Genomic DNA, 21386 nt, shown 5'->3' with positions numbered 1-21386 from the left:
CACACTGACCTCAATAACTGCCTTGGAGGGGCTCCATTGCAGGCCCTGGAGTTTGGTTTAATCACAGAATCATAGAATGATTTGTGTTGGAAGGGACCTTAAAGATCACCTAGTTCCAGCCTCCCTGCCGTGGACAGGAACATCTCCCATTAGACCAGTTTGCACAAAGCCCCATCCAACCTGGCCTTGAACACTGCCAGGAATGGGGCATCCACTGCTCTGGGCCATGTGTTCCAGTGCCTCTTCACCCTCACAGTAAGGAATTTCTTCCTAATATCAAATCTAAACCTACTCCATTTGTGGGAATACTTGTCCTTACACAGAAAGACCAAATCAAATTATAACATTAAAAAGTGTGTTTTAATACTGGACATTAACCAGATTTGTATTTGTATTTAAATATATAAGCTATCACACTGTTTTTTAACCTCCACACTTTTCTTCAGATATGTGGTCAGGCCTTTAGAGAAAGCTACAGATACACCCAGGAGATTCAAGAATATGCTGTATGGCTCATCTGTTAAATCATTTGCCTTTTATAGCTGAATTTTTCATTGAAGATGTATGCTGTTTTATTCAATATGTTGTGTTGGAAGAAATCTGACTTCAGGCAGTTTCAAAATTACGTGATGTTTCTTTTGTGCCATCATATAGTACGTAGCAAAAACCTGTAAGCCAGACTTTGAAGTTGGAGGCAGACTTTAATGAGGGTGTAATGCCCAGATTTTTCTGGAGATACTACCACCTACACCCTGGAATCTTCATCATTCTGCAGCATTATCACCTTAAGTATTTCTAGTCACTAGGCTGTTTTGAGTAAATGCTCAGGTTTGTTTTTGTTTGTTTTTGTTTGTTTTGTTTTGTGGTTTTTTTTTGCTGTACATGCCTTTTGACCAGAAAGAAGAAACACTAATTTTCTAGAACTGTATCCCAGTTATATCCCCTACATATATAAACAGTTTTTTTCTATAGAGAGTGAAAGCTACTCTTATTTCAGTAGGAGTCATATGCCAGATGACAGCTAGTAATCTAAATGGTAGATCTAGATTTCACTTGGCACATACAATTATTTTACAGCAAATTCAGATCAAAAGTTATACCAAAGTAGCAAACTTATTGTTTTAATCTCAGACTGCTCTGAACCTTTGGTATGTAAGAACTACAGGAAATTACAATTAAAAAGTGTCTGAAATGGAATTTAAGAAATAGTAAAAGTAATAGCTGTAACATTTACAGTTAGCTGGCACCTGTAGGTGCTCCATTAAGGACAATGACTGTTGATATTTAGAAAACAGACATGGTCACAGACTAACTCATTTTCTAAGAAAAAAGATGAAGTATAGAGGATAGGATCAGATTGATATCACACATATATTTTTTAAAAAAATATGTGCCTTCCTTTATACATGTTATTTTTGTATTCTCACAGCTTTTATAGTAGAGAGTTAATTTTGATTTTAGCATTTACAAAAGGAATTCCAGCAAAAGCATTATGTTCTTGTGTAACTGGATGATAGCATTCAATGAGTAACTTCAGTGGTGCCTGTATGGTGAAAAATAGCATCTGTTCAGGAAGCCCTGCAAGCTCAGTTCCCAGATAAAGACACATTTTTCAAGTTCTAGTCTCAGGTGTTAGGTCTGTTCTAGTAAGTGAAGCAGGTCCAGCCCCTGCTTTCCAGCCCTGAGGGAAAGTGGTACAGCAGGGCTTGGTCTGCTTGGCTGAGCTCTCTCTCTGCCCCCAGAGAGGGTGCAGCTCCTTCAGAGCAGTTCTGGGTCAGTGCTGTCCCTGGAGCTGGGCTCCTGTGTTGCCTGGCAGAGTGTGCTCACCATGGGCCACAGCCATGCTATGGGAAGGACTAGTGACTAAAGGCCAGGGGCCCTTGGTCTGCCTTCTGTGCACTCAGACAGATCCAGCTGTGTCTGGACTTCCAGGTGAATGTCAGCAACCATAGAAAATGTGAAAGACTGGTTAAGCGAGAAAAAGGATAAAATGTGTTCAGGTCAGGCAGCAGTGTGACAAGCAAGCAGGACTGTAGTATACATGTGAAAGGTTTAAGACAAGAAAACAAATGAGGTTATTTCATGTAATGCTGTTCCAAGGCTTGCAAAGGCCACCTGCAGACAGTTTCCATAAACTTTGGCACCACCTAGCAAGGATTAGAAAAGCTACACAAGGTGGTGATAGCATTAAAAGGGGTACATTTTGAGCACAATAAAAATATTTTAACTATATTAAAGAATTTCTGTTAAAGAAATACAGGGATCTGATACAGAGGAGACTTTGTTACTGCTAAACTTTGTGCAAGGCCTTAATGAGACCTTAAAACTTCAAAGCCTGTGGGTTTTAAGCTGCATTCAGTGTAGAGAGTGAGTGAGGAGATGGCTACTGTTCCCAGACAAAAGAGGGACGGAGGCTAACAGTGAATGCAGCATGGAAGAAGTGTAGGTACATGGAGTGCTTCATGTGGGAGGAAGAGGAATAGAAGCTGCAGTGTGTTCCCAGAGGAAGCAGCAATGTAACAGGTCCATAAATGCTAGATAAAGTGAGACAAATTTTCCAGGGTCATAGTGCTTTGCTTTTGAAATGTTGCTATCATAACTCAGTATGCTTTCAGAATTACGAAGTGGATGTTTTTCTGAGTGTGGTATAGCATGCAGCAAGCTAGACTGATGCCTGCTAAATAACTGCTCTAGTTTGGAACAAGCTGTTTCAACCTTACATCCCTACAGGATGATTTGCTGTGTATATATAGTTGGTTGAACACTAAGCTCCTGGCCAGCAGTGCATGTGGCATCCCTCTGATGTTAAAACATGTTGCAACTGCTCAGGTACTGACTTGAATACATTCCTTAAGGGGAGGGATAATAATGCCTCAATTTGCAGAAACATGTTGAACACCCTTGGGGAATGAATGAGAAAGAAACTAAATATTACACAGTGTCAAGCCTTAAAATGCTAGGGGATAAGTTTGAAATAAAGAGATTAGTTGGCTCTCCTGGTTTTGGCTTGCTGTTTTGTGACTTTTACTTTATTGTAACCCAGCTTTAACACAAAGAAAACGTGACTTTGGTTGTGTTGCACCCCCCTTTCCACGCACCTCGTGGTGTGGTTCCTACTATTTTCAACAGATTTTGTTGTGTAGAATAAATGAACTCTGTGTCAAGAATTGGCAATTTGGGAAAACATAAACTGCATTTAGGGGGCTTAAAAATATTGACATGATTTTAGTATTGCTTGCCTGAGTATATTTCTGATGGATTTACAAATAGCATGTTACCTAACCTGGAGCTTAATCAGATGCACTCAGAAGAATTCTGTGATGGCACTTGGTAAAGGCTGTATTAAAACAGTACCAGAAGTGTGCCTACAATTTCAGCATCTTGTGTTGTCGTGGTGGTTAGCCTTAGTGGGTATTAGATGGATGACTTCCAGTCAGTTGGGTTGATTAATTTCAGATTTGGACTTAAAATGATCTCTGTGTATGTTGTGCTGAATCCTACTGCTAAGTAATAGCTGAATAACAGTTTTCTTTTTGCCATAACTCAGAAAAAAACCTAAACTGTGATGAAATCAAAGCTTTTCTCTTGTCATTTTAATGGGAATAAAATGTGAAGTAACACTTTGTGCTGAAAGGCCAGGTTTTTTTTAAATTCGGGTTTTACGTGTTTTGTACTCTTGGATCAGCAAAGACCAGGACACCTAAGGGTGTCAGAAGTCTTAATCCAAAAGGATGTGGTGTCTGAGCAGTGGGGGCATATGTGCCAGTGATAAATCCCATAGGGAAATGTCTTGGTCTTCAGGGAATGCCTTTGGCAAATTTGTGGCACACGGAGAAATGGTTGCCTCAAAGACAGGAGAAGGAGGCTTTGGGAAATTGTTTGAACTCTTTACAGTCCCTCATTATTCTTCCTCATTGGTAACTTCACTAATCCCACTGGGAAGCCATTCTGTCAAGCAGCCACTACAGTGTCTGGAGGGCATATTCTCAGGATGCAGAACAGAAAAACATTTTAGTTGAGTTTCTTCAATGTCTTTTTGGTATTCACAGTTCAAAGCAAAGTATATTATTTATGATTATTTTTGTGGATTGCATGGTGTGGGTTGAGGTTATGAATTATGAGCCTCATTCTCATTTAAATTTTATCATAGCCTAAGATTGCTGAAGTTGCTGTAGCATTACTGGTTTTATAATGATGGAAACAGCTCTTATCACTAAGAGAGTGTAAAAACTGATTTTAAAGCTAGTGAAAGGACTAACAGATCCTTTCTAGTTTCATTCATATTTGTACTGAGTTTCAAACCTGCATTGCAAACTTACTGCCAAGTTGTGATTAGGGTTTGTTTTGTATGGCTAAAGATGAACGCCACATTTAACTAAAAGATCTCTGATATTGCAATGCCACAGTTGTGTATTTACCTAAATTAATTGGTATGGCAAGTTTCAGGTAAAGTTTTGCAGTGCTAACAAAGGTAGGACAGGCAGCTTCAGTAGGTTTATTAAATTCAGTGCTTGTCAAGTCAAGGGCATGCATAATAGAAGGAATTACCTGAGTTAGCTCTGTATATTGTATGGGGATTAATTAATGTTAGGGCACCTGACAGCTTTTGCTTTCCTTATTCTAAGTGCAGTTAAAACATTCTTTTTTAAAGCATTATTTTTAAAAAATTCTTTTTCTGTGGGAAGTCTTGATATAACATGTTAGGATGTCTGAAGAATAGACATGCATCTGTAAATAGTGTGCCCTTGTGTGCCATTGCAATTGTTTTTTTCAGTTTTATTCATCATATCTGAAAATTTAGATAAAAAACTATGAAGAAATAAGCAAAGAACAACTGAAGGGTTCAGATCACATGAGAATTTTTCAGCTCTCAAGGAAATAAAAGGGCATCTTTGTTCATCTTTATAGAGGCATTGAGTGAAATCTATAGAGATACATAAAGTCATGTAGTGCAGGCATTCCTGTCATACCAACAGAAGAGGACAAAACCAGAAAGGATAAAAGGCACAATGATCATATTAACAGAGTATGTAATTGAGGCTGGGGCCTGTGGAGATTTAGAAAAGATTTTGCCACATACTTGAACCAACAATATGCAGAGCTGCATGCAGCAGCATACTTTTTTGTTTATCACAGTTGTAAGAATAAAGCTTTCCTATAGTAACACTTTTCTAATTGAAATATTTGATTTTCTCTGAATTCTGAACTGTTGCCTAATTTCAGTGACATCACAGCTCAGCTTCACCCAGTGGTTTGATGCATTGGGGTAATTTTTTTTATCACCATATCATACGTGAATCTAGAGCTTCTGAATGAGGGGGAAGGATGGGGTGTAATGGAAGATAGCTTTGATTCAGAGTTGACATTTTATGTCCTTTCCTTGGCATGGGGCTTTTGACACCAAGGAACCTGCTACAGAACCTTGTGCTGTACGTCCACATGGTGGTCCTTGATTGTGATGATGGAAGAGATCTGTTCCTCCCTAATGCCACAAAGTCAAACCTCCTTGCCATTCTTGAGCCATTGCCATTCCTTGCCATTCTTCTCCTCTTCCTTTTCTCTAAGTAATCAGACTATGCCTGAAAAAAACCCCAGGAAAATGGGGCAGGCATATGTATTAGCAAAGGGTACGTCTGACACCGTGATTAGATCTCCTGGTCACAACAGAGTGTGAGCACTGCGAGTGGGGGGAATCCAGAAAAGTGTGTGGGGCACAAAGAATAGTACGTGGTAGTTGAAGTCCAGCCATCATTCCCATTGTGCTGTTGCCTCAGTCTTTCTGAAGGAGGTTCTTTGACAAGCTGTTTTGAACAGGGCTTAGATTTGTACCTGATGTGGGGACAATTTGTTTAGTAAGTTCTAAAACAGTGACTCTACATGGAAACTGGTGGAAACACGTTGGTATTTTTCTAAGTGTGAAACAGCTAAAATTTCAGTTTTGCATGAAAATTTATTATTTTTGATTCCTTTCTTTGTAGTGTTTCTGTTATTCACCAAAATCTCTAGAACTGATGATTTTTTGTTTGTTTGTTTTAAAAATTTCATTTCTGTGACTGTATATACTGGCACGGTCTTTCATTTGTTCTAGTAATCCTTCCATCCCTAATAGGGATGAGTCTTTCTGGCACCCGCCCTTTTCATTTTTCTGTGAACAATGAAAAAAAGAAGTTTTAACTTCTAAGCATTTCTCCGTTACAGCAGTGGAAAAGCTAATTGGACTGTAGTGACGTGGTATACTTCACTCTGCATCTTCAGTCATGTTTTTTTGAGAGCTCTGCTGGAAAGTCTCTGTGTTAGTGTTTCAACTAAATGTAAGCCAAGAATGAAATATCCTTTAATATCAGGTTATTAGGCAGGCAGCATGCAGAGTTTTGACTGAGAAAGAATTGTGGAGATTAAACAGTTTAGATGGTTCATGTAAATAACTTCAGGCTTCTCAGCCTCCTGAACACATTAACAGAATTTTCATGTGGAATATTATTCTGATATGTATGTCTTAGTAAAGACTAACTTAGCTGTAACTTGAGAAGTGTCATCCCAGAAGAGTGAGGAGAAGGATGTGACTTCGTCATTGACTGAGAAAATAAAGTTCAGTTAAACATATTTTTCTGTTTTGAGGTATCAAATCCCCTTCAAATATAATATTTTATTTTAATGGCCAATATTATAGCTGCTAATTTGGGTCTTAAACTATTTTTCTAAGTATTAAGTTCTGGCAATGAGAAAATCTACATGTACCTAATATTATTTATTATGCACAGCTCTGATTTCAAGCAGTCTTTGCAGACCAGAAGTATCTGCTGTTATTCAGATATTGTTCTCTTTCCTCTCTTTGTGGCACTAAGTGTTGTTTTCTTGAATTTATCATAATTTTTTCAGCTTCCTAATTCATGTTGTATTATTTACACTTTTCTCCCCAAATCTTCTGATACAAATTGTATCTAATTTCTAACACCTACACTAAGATCTCAAATGGCAGCAGCAGATTTTTAATAAATTAAATGATTAATGACTCTCAATGTGGAAGCCAAACCCTTGGCTTAGGTGTGGCTGCAGCAGAAGCATCTTCTTTGCATGGAATGTTCTAACTCGACTGGTGTTTGTGATGTTTATGTGTGTTTTCATGGCAGGGCCCCAGCCCACTGAAAAATCTGCCATAAGATGACTCACAATATTATGACAGAAGGTAGAGTCATTGTATGTTACTTAAAGGGCATTTAGTTTAATTTGTTCTTGATTATGCATAAAATTACTTCATAATGCTATGCAAATTGATATAAAATATATTTATAATACATTACAAATAACTTCTACAAAACTCATATATTTGCTGTATAGCCTTAAAAAAGTGGAAATGTTTGCCATGATGGACAATGCTTTTATATCTAGTGTTTGCTTCTACTATGACAATTAATAATATTAGAGGATACTCATCACAACTCAAATTTCAACAGCTATTTTGAGTTAGTGGACAGTCATCTCTGCAAGCTTACAGTATGTAAAAATGGCATTTATTTCTATTTAAAATTGCAAAAAATCCCCACTATTAAACAAAAGGAACAGTATGTCAATCAGTGATTTCCTGAGCCATGTTTTTGGAGGCACTTTTCTCAGGCTAAAAGAGTCCTTTACTGAGCTCTCGGAGGTAAACTCCTTTCCCTGTGCATTTGCAATCCATCCCTCTCCTATTTGTGAAGAGGAAAGGGTGATCTGCAGAGGGGGAGGCCCCCAAGCCCTAGGCAGCATGATCTTGCTGTGCCTCGTGCCAGGTGCTTTTGCATTCAGGTGATAATGCTTGTCTTTTCCCCTTCATAAACCATCAGTGGACTTGTTCTCAGTCAGCTGTGGAGCCTTCTGTCTGCTTTAAAGAACCAAAGACATGCACTACCAAGACAGGCATGAATGCCATCATCTGTAGTATTTTCTTGTAGACCAGACTTTAGATAAATATAGACCAGTTCATCTAGTTCAGTGTACTATGTGCTAAGTGTATAATTAACTGGAAATGGCAGTATTCATTACAATTTTCCCTTGTTCTTAAAGGGGAACTGTAATATAATCCAGTGACGGTAGGAGTTGCAGGGATAGGAAAATATGTTTAGAAGATGGGGAGGCATATCAGAGTAGGCTCTTCTTCAGCTGGGTGGTGAAGCTGCAGCATTGATGTAAAATTATGTATTATGGAAGAGCAGTTGTTTTTATTGATTTCTTTACCTGTGTTGCAGTGAGAACCATGTTACCTCTTCAACTGAATGAAAGCTTTATTCTAAGGAGATTATTGTGTTAGTGTCTGCAGCTTGCAGCTTGTTTTCTGGGAATAGTCAAGGCTTTTACAACATGTCCTTTCATGTTCTGAGAATTGGCAATCAGGCAGTGCAAGTGATTATTCTTGGGACATTTTTATCAAATGTGAAACAAATGTAAAGAAGGCATGAGGAAAAAAATAACCTAAGCAACAGTGTTACGCTTACAAAAACCTGATTCTCTTGTCAGAACTGCTGTTAAAGCAATCTTTATTAGTCATACCATCTCTTATTATTGTGGCTGAAACAGGAGATGGGGGTGCTCAGTTTTCTTTTCTAGTGTTGTCTTTTATTTTTCATGGATTTTCTGTGCTGCTGAGAGCAGAGGCTGATATTGGTTTCATTGCATTGTTTTTGTTGCGCTGAAATTCAGAGAAGAGCAGCGTGAGCTTGATCAAGCTCCCACTGAGCATATTGGAAGTGGAAAGTCCCACTGCCTCAGGAGGATTATATTGCACTGCTTACATTTTGTTATTATTAAATGTTCTTTCAAGGAATAATGGATGCAGTGTTATTATCCATCTTGTAGACTTGTCTTCAAAAGAGTACAAGGAACACAGTGATTCTAAATGGCCGAAAAGAAATAGATTTTTATTTTGCAGTGCCCTTGTAGTTAGTTGAAAAACAAAGATTTTACTGAGTTTCCCAAAGTTAATACCATTTTGTTATTGAGGGAATTTAGGATGCTGCCAAATGAAATGTTAACATTAATTTTGAACAATTGTATTTAACAGTTTTATTTCTATCTCTTGCAATTATTTAAAACTTCTGCTTGGTAAAATTAAGAAAATAGTTTCTCAAGAAGCAAAAATAAGAAAATTTAAGAACTGAATTGCTTGCTGAAAGTTGTATGCCAATTTTATTTTTCTTTTGGTGTTTTGTTTTAGGCTTTTTTTTCACGGTGAGTCTGGTTTCAGCAGTGTAGGATTTCAGTAGCAAAGGTTTCAGACTGTTGTGGCTCTAGTTGACTTCAGTGAGATGAGCTTTTGCTCAGCATGTTTGAAAATTCCTTATTTCCTTTTGGTGGTGAGAATTTGAAGTGCTGAAAGAGGCAAGGAGCAACACACTGAGAATCACAAGATCTAAAACTCAGCTCCTATATAGTCAACATCAAGGACAATATTAGTTTTGAAGTTTTACAATAATTTAAAACATTAAAGTAGTGATGCTGCTACAGGATTGATACAAGATAATTATTATGAGCCTTAAAAATATTTATAGGCAAGATTGGCTTAAGACAGTTATTCCATTAACGCAAGCATATTGTGGCTGGAAATGGAGTTTAGAAGGCTGAAGCTGTGAAGGTTTAAGTGCATGGCACTGAGAGTTACTTAGAATTGGCACCAATGTGTATCTGAAAGCAGCGTTTAAATGTGTTTGCAGAAGACCTCTTAAAAGCTCATCAGAAAATATTGAAGTGATGTTTTTGTGACTAAGCTTTGTTACTGTGCGACTTCTGACACATGCTGAAGAATTTGATGCAGAATGACTGAAAACTTGTGAAAGCAGTAGAAAGTAACTCCCTCCTGTAAAAGAGAAATGTGAATTTAATCCTCTCAAGGGCAGTGGAAAGGACAAAGTGTTGAAATACAATGTCAATGCACATGAATAAATATGCATAAGAAAATAGAAGTGTATACAAGGGATGGCTGGAAACCAGCTGGTACATGAAGAGCAGAATGTTGTACTTTTCTGCTGCCTTTGCTTCTCAGTTAGCAGTGGTCTCAGCTTGTTCACCTGATTTTAGTGAAATCCTTTTATAATGAAAACTCTGTTGCTATGTCTGCCCATGCTCATGCTTTGATTTACCAGTACAGCAGTAATTTAAAACTGGTAAAGAGTTGTAATCAAGTGTTGCTGTTTTTATTTGACAGGCCGGACCTGATAGACATGAATACCGTTGCTGTTCAAAGCAACCTCGCAAATTTAGAACATGCTTTTTTTGTAGCAGAAAAACTTGGTGTTGCCAGACTTCTGGATCCTGAAGGTAAGAGATCTACAGATGGCTTTGTTGCAAAACCCCCAACACTAAAATAAAATCCAATCTGCCTGCAGGTTGTAGCTGTGGGCATTGTTACAACTACGTGATAAAGCACTGTTCCGTCTTGCTCTTTTAGATGTTGACGTTTCCTCACCTGATGAGAAGTCAGTAATAACTTATGTGTCATCACTTTATGATGCATTTCCCAAAGTACCAGAAGGTGGTGAAGGCATCAGTGCAAATGTAAGTAGGAAAACAACACTTGTGTAGTATGCGAGCTACATTAATAAAATTCTGAATTTCAGATCCAGAATGTTAGCTAGATCTTCCATAGGACTGCTGTCACACTTTTCTTTGACATGGTTTTTCTAGGTTGAGATTTTGGAGTCTTAGCTATTTCATGTCATGGGCATGAAAATATTTGTGCAAAGAGCTTAACTGAAAACAACGTGTCTGATTTGGAGAAAGATCGAGTCAAAGTTCTTACCTTTCAGTTGTGAATGTATAAATTAGGCCTTTCTGATTCTTACCAGCTTGAAATTTATTAATCTAGAAAATATTTTGTTTTCAGTAGAATTATTTGGGATCAAAACTGAAGATGGAAATCATGTATTTGAAAATTTTAACTGATCTTTAAAGAGCAAATAAATATTGTCTCAGAATTGCAGGATTTCAAAATCTATTTTCTATATACATAAGTCTTCAAAGCTGAAGCAGAAATGAGTTCTTGATGATTTTCACCTATTCTGTAATCTGGGTTTTGCTTTGGCAGGATGTTGAAGTCAAATGGGTTGAATATCAGAATATGGTGAACTACCTCATGCAGTGGATCAGACACCATGTCACGATAATGTCTGACAGAACATTTCCCAATAATCCTGTGGAATTGAAGGTGAGGTGTGGTGGCTTAGACTGCTTGTTGGAATTACACTTTGTCTTACTTACTCAAAGCATACTTGAACAAATGACGTGCTTGTTGATTTAAACAATCAAGTCAACTGCAGAACAGAACTACTCCTTAACCTTTTCAAAGTATAATCAATATGTTGCTAGCAGATAAACAAACAATCTAAAGCAAATCTTTACCTTGTCACTGATAGTTTTTTGTAGAACTAGTTGAACAGTATAAAGGTAAGCTTGTGAAGAATATTAGAAAAGGGTTTGGAGACTAACCTTATATTCACTGTAAATAAAACTTAATGTTATTTCTCATGTTTTTGTAGGCACTTTATAATCAATATTTACAGTTTAAAGAAACAGAAATTCCACCGAAGGAGACAGAGAAATCAAAAATCAAACATCTTTATAAACTGCTAGAGGTAAGTTTTAACATCATTGATAGTGTACAGAAGTTCCTTTTCTGTGGCGTAAAATAACGAGTACATATAAATTTTTAAGGTCTGGATAGAATTTGGACGCATCAAACTTTCTCAAGGCTACCATCCAAATGATATAGAAAAAGAATGGGGAAAGCTGATTATTGCCATGCTGGAAAGAGAGAAAACCCTTCGGCCTGAAGTGGAAAGGTATGCTAGTGAATACTTGACAGGCTTTGTTAATATATTTTCTGTTGTTTTAACCCATACTGAAATTTGTAAATAGCCTCTTCTATGATAATACCCATATAATTTTTATAGATCAAGCATTTCTGTCTTTATTTAAGGTCTGAAATTCTCTACCTGCCTGGGGGTAGGTCCAGACATAAACAACTTTGGTGGGCTCAGAAGGTTATGATGAACAGCATCTGTGCCTCAGATCATCAAAGCGCTCATGCACATATATAACCACTTTCTTTGTGCACTTAGTCAAAGCTGGGTTTATACCATTTCACTGTCTCATTCCCTCTTGATTTCATATAAGGACCATCCTTATCCTTTACATGAAATATGTGTTTTTCTTGGTGCACAGCACTGTAGAGGTTTAAAAAGTTAGTGGTACTTGAGAGCATACCGGGTGTTTAGATGTGGAAAGGCATAGTAGCCTTTCATGACAGTAGACTGTGGGACACATTTTACATCACTGATAACATATTAAGCATGATTCAAGTCTTGATGCCATCTGAGAGCATTTTTAAGGGTATGTCTTTTTAAGTTCTGTGGTTATGATGTGGTTAAGTTAGATGCTATCCATTCATTAATTTAAAAACCTTCTTAAAGTCAAATGATTTTTGAGGCTTCTACCTGTGGGTAGATATAGACGCCTGGATCTGGATTCATTCTGCTTGACTTTATGCATCCGAAGGAGACATCTAATATCTGAATCACTTCCTAGAGAATCTTGTCACTGACTTTCTGGTGACAACAGGGTGACCTGTCTGGTTTAGGTACCTGGAACTAGGTGTTAGGAATCCAGACCATTGTATAGGAAGTCCTCAGCAAGAGAGATTTCAGTCAGAGGACAAAGACAGTCAGAACTGATTAAACATGTGTCATGCTTACAAGAGCAAGAGCATGACTGAAATGGCAGATTCAGTAGGAGGTGTTGATTCACAGCACCCGACTGTGGAACAAGTTCCTACAGAGGAATACAAAGTTGTCCACACTGAGTTTTCCCTCTTATGCAGAGCAGAACACTGGAAAGCAGCAGCAGAAATACAGCCTGCTAGGTCTTGTAGGTTTATGTGTCCCAACCTGCTGAAAGCAAAGTGTCTGGCTTCACCAGTAGAAATTCTGTTCATACTTGCAGAAAGCTGGATTATCTTGGTTGAGAATGTGTGTAAATGACATTAGTTTATTTCTATTTTTTATATGGTCTGAGCACAGATAAACAAACATGAACCTTCCTTCCCATATTTCAGGAAGGGTAAACACACTTAGTGACAGGTCATATGGTGATAGTCACTACATGTGATGTTCACTGTAAAATGAGAGAGAAAATGTCATTAAGTGGTTCTGCCTTAGTCACCAAGTTAAAAGTATGGATTGATGTGGACACAAGAATGGTATTCACGTTTGTTGCACTGGTTACCAGTGCATCTCATCATTGTGAGGTGCTGATACAGCTGCTGGGGTGAAATTTGATTGTGGTAAAAATGTGACTTCAGCCAACACTGAAACCTCTTGAGTAATAAAACTTTACTTGCAAGTCTGTCAAATGCATCTCCAAGTATCAACACATACATACAGACAATGTGTGGCCAGATTAGTATATGGGATCAGAGTTAATATGGTGTCAATGAAGAAAGTGCCAAACTGAGCTCTAGTTTGCAAAACTAGCAGAGTTTGGCTTTGCTGCAGGGGTGTGTCTGTGCCTTTGCTGAGCTCTGCTGCGTAAACAGTCGCCTTATGGGATGGGTGTGGTTGTTCAGGAATCCTAAAAGCAGGCAGTGAAATACTGAAAAAAATCACCCCAGCCCAAAATCTGAGTTAAAACGTAAACTTGAAAGCAGTGATCAGATTTTTCTTACTTATTGTCTAGTCAAAACAATTGGAAGCTATTGGCTGTGAATGTGGAAGAAGATGAAGGGAAATTTTCAGGAGGACAGTGTAGCGGGACAGGGCAGTTAGTGAAAATGCATGCTTGGACAGTGCAGGAATGACAGTAGGTTGGATGGTGTATAGGTGCCTCAGATTATATTGTAATGAGCTGATTAACCCTGATACTCCCCCAGTTTTATTGTGCAGTTCTGTTTGAAGGAAAAGGAGTCAGCCCAGCCTGGAGGTTATTTGTACTGCACTGTCAAGTGTGAATTTCTCTCCCTTCACTCCTTTTTGAAACTTTCCATTGAAAAGTCTGAGAGACACCACAAAGAGTTCTTTTAGTTCTTACTTGGTTTATAGTTATTTAGTGACGCTTAAATAAAATATTTGGTGTGTCTGTTTCCTAGAGACGCCCTATTGTTGCTGCCTAGTCTGTACTTGCAAAGCTTTAACGCAAGGTAGGAAAGCCAAAAGCAAGGTAGCGTACATAGCCCCAGGCAAAATCCTTTGAAGAGCTGGCAGAATATTAATTGCTGGGCTTTAAATGTGCATACAGAAGCCTATATAAAGGAGGAGTCTAGGTGTTTCAAAAGCCAGTAGTGGAATTTCGTCCCTAGAAGCTGTGCATTTTGCAGGGGTTTTATCTTCATTTTTCAGCAAATGCAAACAGCCAGAAGATCTGTGCTCTGGATGTAAAGATGAATAGCAGTAGTTACAGCTATCACAGCAGTGATTCGCTGTTTAGCAACAGCACTAGTACTCGAACCAGTGTCGACTCTAATGAGAATTTCCTTTCTGTTAATTGTGGTCCCACGCTGATTAAATCTTGTATAAGCTTTGGTAATGGAACCTTAGAAGGGAACAGGTAACTGACACATGCATTTGTGCTTTGTGGTAGATGCTGTTGATTCATTTGTTTGTTTTTAAAGTCATGCAACGTGATTGTAAATATAAAAATAACATAGTGCTTATTTATTTTCCTGAAATGCTTTGGCATCATCTAGGTTGGAAATGCTGCAGCAAATTGCAAACAGAATTCAGCGGGACAGCCGGAGCTGTGAGGACAAACTGATTCTTGCCCGGAATGCTCTGCAGTCTGTAAGTCAGTCAGGGATTTTACTTGTCTGTAGTCATACATTTATAGAAGTTGAATGGCGAAAATTTCTTAAGGGTTTGTGAGGGCAACCTTAATAGCTGCTACTTTTATTTTCATTGTACTGTTAAGGTAGCATTTCTTCAAGAAAATATCACAAGTTGCCTAGGGTGTGTTCTCTTACATTTTTTTTTTGTTTTATTCTGTAGTTAATTAAATGCTTCACAATTGTTTCAAGATAAGAATAAGTTTTAAAAAAATAATTCTTAGAGCTGATATCTCTTTGCTTTTAGCTGCAAGGCTTATGACTTTCTCTTCTTTATTAAGGACACCAAGCGATTGGAGTCTGGGCTTCAGTTCCAGCATGAGGCAGAGATAGCTGGGTATCTTCTTGAATCTGAGAATCTTCTCCGCCAGCAAGTGATTGATGCCCAAATTCTTATTGATGGAAAATACTATCAAGCAGACCAGCTTGTTCAAAGGTACTTTACCGTGTGTTTATGTGACTGAGTAAATGTCCCAAATATGGAGTCCCATTATGCAAAAAATTTTCAGTTCTTTATAACTATGCTTAAAATTCATGGCATGTTACTGGGCACCCAAAAATCAGATATTCTGGTGGGTGCATTGCCTACAAATGTTAAAGACAACAGGAGCTATTTGTACTTATTTATGAAAATGAAGTCAATCCCAGGACATGATTTAACATTTAATGTTTGCTAGATCTCTGTGTGTAAAGATGTTAGCTTGTTTTATTGCATGTAAAATGCATTTAGAATTTACTTTGATTTTTTAAATGGAGGCAAGATTCTGGTGACAGCTGTATATGTATTAACAGGTAATAAGTGGGGTGGCATTAGGTTATGTGTGGCACTGTGTACAGTGCCAGGCAGAAAGAAGCATTTAAACTGCATAATTCTGTTTTATGAAGAAGTGGATCCAAAGTTTTTTTTGGGGGTTAATCCTTGGACTGATTGAGATGAAGTGCATAACTCCTTGGCAGTGAACTGAGGTGTTTGATCTACCCCAACATGTAGTGTCTTGTAAGATTTCTGGTTTGCTGATTGTTCCCTGGAATTGTGTATAATGCATGCTAGTGCCTATACCATTTTTCAGTCTTTCCCTGATTTCTGCATTTATAATCTGTGTAGAACTATCAGCTGACATTCCCTGTACTTTCTAATAAAAATATTTGCTTATAATATTTAAGTGCAACTAAAGTGTAAGAGATAACGTGAGCTCATATCACTATTCAGTTGATCATGATAAACCTTAATTGTAAGCATTCATTGGGGTTTTTTTTTAAATTCTAATTTAATAGAGTTGCAAAACTTCGTGATGACCTGATGGCCCTACGGACCGAATGTTCTTCCGTGTACAGCAAGGGGCACGCGCTGACCACAGAGCAGACAAAGCTGATGATATCAGGAATAACAGAAAGCTTGAACTCAGGATTTACAACAAACCTAACGCCTGAATTAAATGCTGCAATGACACAAGGTTTAACACCTACTTTGACTTCTTCCAGTTTGACATCTGGCCTTTCATCAGGTCTTACCTCCAGACTGACACCAGCCACCACTCCCGCTTACCCGTCAGGCATCCCACCACGGTTAATTCAGAGCTATGTGACAGGAGTAGACAGTGGGACTCTGCAAACACTCAAACTGATGCAAATCAGAAAACCTCTCATGAAATCGGCTTTTGTGGATCAGAATTTGACAGAAGAAGAGGTGAACATGAAGTTTGTCCAGGACCTATTAAGCTGGGTGGAAGAAATGCAGGTAGCAATTTTTGCAGAAACAGTCTACTTTCAATGATTTTTAATGATCTTTCTATAGTTCATGGCTAATCTTTTCTTCCTGTTTGTAAGGTTCAACTTGATCGAGCAGAATGGGGTTCAGATTTGCCAAGTGTTGAAAGCCATTTAGAAAATCACAAAAATGTCCACAAAGCTATTGAGGAATTTGAATCCAGCCTTAAAGAAGCTAAAATCAGTGAGGTACTGCACCATGCTCTTTATTTCTTTGGTTACTTTCTTGCTGGGTGACCCAGAAACTAGTGTTGAATTTTAGAACTATGTTTGGATTTCACAGTCTTACCTTTATTTCTGATCTCTACATGACTTATGGTTAAATCAGAAGATCTAATGGTTTAACATAGCTAACCTTTTTATTGTCTTCTGATCTCATGTACCAAATACAGATCCAAATGACTGCCCCTCTTAAACTCAGTTATGCAGAAAAACTGCACAAACTGGAGAGTCAATATTCAAAACTCTTGGTAAGTTAACCATACCTCAGTTCACGTTCCTTTTCAGTGTGCATAATTTCTGATAAGGAAGAGCTTTAAATTCTGATTCTTTTAAATCTTTTTCTTTTAATAAAGAACACGTCAAGAAATCAGGAAAGGCATCTAGATACTCTTCACAATTTTGTGTCTCGTGCTACTAGAGAGTTGATATGGCTAAATGAAAAAGAAGAGGAAGAGGTTGCATATGACTGGAGTGAAAGAAACCCCAATATAACAAGAAAAAAGGAATACCATGCAGTATGTATTGCTAATATAATCCAGAGTGAATTATTAAGTGATCTTCAATAATTAGATAGAGTTCTAAAACTTTTTTTTTTTGTTTGAAAAAAGGAATTAATGAGAGAACTTGATGAAAAAGAAGAAGTTATTAAATCAGTACAAGAAATAGCTGAGCAATTGCTTCTTGAAAACCACCCAGCCAGGCTAACCATTGAGGTAAGTTAGTAAAACCACACCAAAACAGGAAAAGTTTTACGATTTAAAAGAGCTGAGTTTTGGGGGAAAAAAAGGAAAAAAGGCAAACGTAGAGAAAATTAAACAAGAGTCTAAATTAAAGAGGCCTGCTAAAATTTCCTCTTCAGCATCTCTGTTGTATTTATCTTGCAGTTTCCAAAAAGTAAACCCACTTGTATAAAGTTATTTTTACACCTTGGATTGCTAAGATGACATCTCCTGAAACTCTAAAATTAATTGGTCTGTAGAGATGTTTCTGGTCATGCAACTTATAGAGCTGTTGATACAAATTGCATTGACAGACTGAGGGCACAGAACAGTCCTTACGTCGTTTCTTTCCTGTCAGATTGAAAGAAATTTCAGTAAGAATCTTTGTCATCACTTACTGTATGTGCAGGTTCCTAGTATGATTTAAGGTTGGTTTCATAACTTACTTGTCAGTGAATTATGAAACTTTTTTGGATGGTAAAAATCTGACCAGGTGATATGATTTACTTCAATCTTGAATCTAGCTCTATGTTATATATGTAAAAAATTTACAGAAAAATTTATTGTAGCTGTTGTAGGGTCATAACAGATTTTCAAAAGAGAATGTAAAACACTTTTCCTTGTAGACCTTCAAGGAAAGAGTAGATACAGACAGTGAGTGGTAAAGACTGAAACAATAAAAAGCTGATTTATTATAGAAGAATAAAGAAAGTCAGAGGGAATGTATTTTTATTGTTCTTCAGCTCTGCTAGTGTACATTTGCAAAAATGGGTAACATGAAGTAAAGCCCTCCCTTCCTTCCTTCCTTCTCATGATATCTACTTTGAATAATAAATGACTTATTTTGTAATGTGGGCAATTCTGTTCTTTAAAAGTATAGGCTGTTCTAATGGGCTCTTACTGGTGTAGTGTAAAAATACACTAAAAATGCCTGCCACAAAACCAGGCCATCGCAGTCACGATGACTGTGCAAGTTATGCTGCGTCCAGTGATGCTACACTGGGATATTTATAAAAATATCCTTTAAAAATTATCCTTTTCTGCAGAACAATCTATTCATTAATGCATCCGTTTGGGATTCCTGGGAGACAATGGAAGAGCTGTTTCTCTACGGGGGACCGCAGGAGTCCCAACCCCGGGACTGGGGGCGATTTCCCCGGGGCAGGAGCGCCCCCTGCTGGCGCTGGCGCGCGGCTCCTCGGGGCTCCCGCGCTGCGCGCTCCTGCGGAGCGTTTGTGTCCGGGGGACCCAAATTCGGGGATCGCCCACGGGCCCGGGGTGGGCTCTCAGCTGTGTACTCAGTGCTGCTTTAATTTACCCATTGTATCCAGGCGAGGCTCCAACTGTTTTGATTGACTAAGTAGGCACGCGGAATTGTAGATGAGCTTCGACTGGAGCAATCCGAGGAGCTGAGCTCCCAGCAGGAGCTGGAGTGCTATCAGGGATTTGTTTGGCCAAATTCTGAGCAGGCCAGAGGATAATGATTTCAGTCCCTCTGGGCAAGTTTTGTTGTGTTTGACTATGCTATGACAGGGTTTCTTTCTCACATCTAATTGGAATTTTCCTTGCTGCAGCTGAGTTTTCCAGGGTGAGGTGGTTAGGTTTTAGCTGTTTGTGTTTGCTGCATTAGTTTTGTGCATCCTAAATTCTGTAAAGGTATGGACATTTTAGTTTTCATTTCCATTTGTAAAATAGATCTCTCTTCCTTAAAGGCCTATAGAGCTGCAATGCAGACACAATGGAGTTGGATTCTGCAGCTCTGCCACTGTGTTGAACAACATTTGAGAGAAAATGCTGCGTATTTTGAGGTAAGAATGTAAATAAAACAGAATATTAAATATTTTAAGTCTTGTTCATAGTCAAAAAGTTCCACCAAGAGCTCTAGTTGTTCTCTCACAGTAACTGTAGAATCAACATTTGTCTCGTACTATCACTAGATGATAAGCCATCCTCCCACAGTGCTGCCACAACTCCATTTCTTCACTACAGTTATGTCAGTTCACAGCAGAAGAATCTCTGGCCTGAGATTTTTTCAGGCTGCAGCTGCAAGGAGAGACTCAGAATGAAACCTTGTTCTCTCCCTGTCATGCACAATGGGAGAATATAGTCTAGATGGTTATTCCAGGACTACTCAAAGCAAAATGGAATGTGCAGCATTAGTAATAAACACAGCAAAGAACACCCTGACAGCAGATACATCCCATCAAACACCTGTCTGACTATCTCATTGTCGCCCATTCACACACTCAGCAAATGATGAAGTTATTTGCATGAACATGATGGACAGAGGAGTTTTTTTGTTAGTTTTGTTTGTTTGTTTTTAAATCTACTAATTTAAAACATTTAAATTATAAGGATGAATCCTTAGTGTCTTCTGGGTTGTGTGGTTGAAGAGAAAGGGAGGCAATGAAGGGATGAGATGCCTTTGGACTGAGAAGGATGAGATCCCAAAGTTAGGAATGGAACACTGGAGAAGACAAAGCAATTTGAGCTCCTTGTGACGGGGGAAGAAACAGGAATACTGGATTTAAGAAATGGGGCTTAAGGGAGAGAAGGGGATTTTCTTTCCCACTTGTGTCTGACTAGGACCTTTGTTTGGGTGTGCAGATACCCTTGCAGAACTGCCAGGTGTGGCAGCTCCTTTCCCTTCTTGAACAAATTGTTTGTCCCAGTTGTGCTGCCTGGATTTTTCAGCTAGTTTCTATAGTTTGTAGGCTTCGTCTGTGCTTTCTACATGAAAGAAATTGTAATTCCAAGGAAAGCAACATTGGCTTAATAAGTTTTTTTCATTGCAGGAATGGTCACTAACTGTAGGTTCAATAACTGCAGAATTAATTTTGTATGTAGCTCATACCAAGAATAACTGGTGTTAACAGTGTGTGCTTTTTTGAAGAGTACATTTAGACATGAGATCATGAGTAGCTGAGTGTGGTGCAGTGGTCACTTCAAGTGATGAGAGAAGGTTGTTTTAAAAGACAGCACTTGAAAACTTCAGTGTAGCTGATTCTGCATTTTTAAGTTTGTTTCAAAATAACCCAGATAATTATTTTATCCTAGTTTTTCAGCGATGCCAAAGAAGCCATGGAATATTTGAAGAATTTAAAAGATACCATATACCGAAAATACAGCTGTGATAGATCAAGCAGTCTTCATAGGCTGGAAGACCTTGTCCAGGAGTCTATGGTAAGATCTTTAGTAGGAGCCTATTAGCAGGAGCTACAATGAAACAAGAAATGTGTAGGTTATGGTGGGATAGAAAATGTGTTAAGATTATTCGTTTAAAGTAAAGGAAAAAATGCTGATTTTTTTCAGAACTTATAAGTAAATTACTATTTTTCATAACTTTAAAATACAGTTTTCTTTGTTTATATTTACAAAACCAGCTATATGAAGGCAGTGGCTTCTGAAAGATACTTTGTTTTTGTCAAGTGTGTTGCTTTTCAGAAACACTGTGGAAAGAGGATCAAAGAGGAAGTACTGTATTCTGGACATCTCTGATGACGTATTCTTTTCTTAACTGTTCCAGGAAGAAAAAGAACAACTCTTGCAGTATAAGAGCACAGTAGCAGGCCTTGTGGGAAGAGCAAAGGCAATAATTCAGCTGAAGCCAAGGAACCCTGACTGTGTACTCAAAACATCCATTCCAATTAAAGCCATCTGTGACTATAGACAAATTGAGGTTAGAAACTAAAATTTCCTCAAACCAATTACAGATGTAAGAATTCAGCTAAAGTTTCATTAATTACCATGTTCCTGGAGAAAGCTAGGCTGTAAATTTCTTCCACCCTAGTAAACAAGAGCAAATCCTTTGGTTGGAACATTGGTTTTGTTGTTCT

At 38.1% G+C, this 21386-nt stretch overlaps 1 protein-coding gene across 40 annotated transcripts in view; it reads left to right on the top strand.

Annotated features, from left to right (window-relative positions):
* The window catches only part of DST (dystonin), a 289183-nt gene that overhangs the window by 134128 nt on the left and 133669 nt on the right, over positions 1–21386 (top strand). For 37 of the 40 annotated variants that reach the window (XM_038134003.1, XM_038134007.1, XM_038134006.1 and 34 more), the window contains 15 exons: positions 10178–10290; positions 10421–10527; positions 11057–11176; positions 11508–11603; positions 11683–11810; positions 14708–14801; positions 15124–15278; positions 16118–16580; positions 16670–16798; positions 17002–17079; positions 17185–17346; positions 17440–17544; positions 19263–19358; positions 20608–20733; positions 21077–21229. In XM_038134003.1, coding sequence (XP_037989931.1) covers positions 10178–10290; positions 10421–10527; positions 11057–11176; positions 11508–11603; positions 11683–11810; positions 14708–14801; positions 15124–15278; positions 16118–16580; positions 16670–16798; positions 17002–17079; positions 17185–17346; positions 17440–17544; positions 19263–19358; positions 20608–20733; positions 21077–21229 — 2125 coding nt within the window. Of the gene's footprint in view, positions 1–10177; positions 10291–10420; positions 10528–11056; positions 11177–11507; positions 11604–11682; positions 11811–11847; positions 14569–14707; positions 14802–15123; positions 15279–16117; positions 16581–16669; positions 16799–17001; positions 17080–17184; positions 17347–17439; positions 17545–19262; positions 19359–20607; positions 20734–21076; positions 21230–21386 lie in introns of those variants that run through there. The other 3 variants (XM_038134000.1, XM_038133984.1, XM_038133999.1) reach the window with 3 other exon arrangements.

Source organism: Motacilla alba, chromosome 3, assembly GCF_015832195.1.
Source record: "Motacilla alba alba isolate MOTALB_02 chromosome 3, Motacilla_alba_V1.0_pri, whole genome shotgun sequence".
In the NCBI taxonomy this organism is placed as follows: domain Eukaryota; kingdom Metazoa; phylum Chordata; class Aves; order Passeriformes; family Motacillidae; genus Motacilla; species Motacilla alba.
This window is presented reverse-complemented; position numbering and strand designations above follow the sequence as displayed.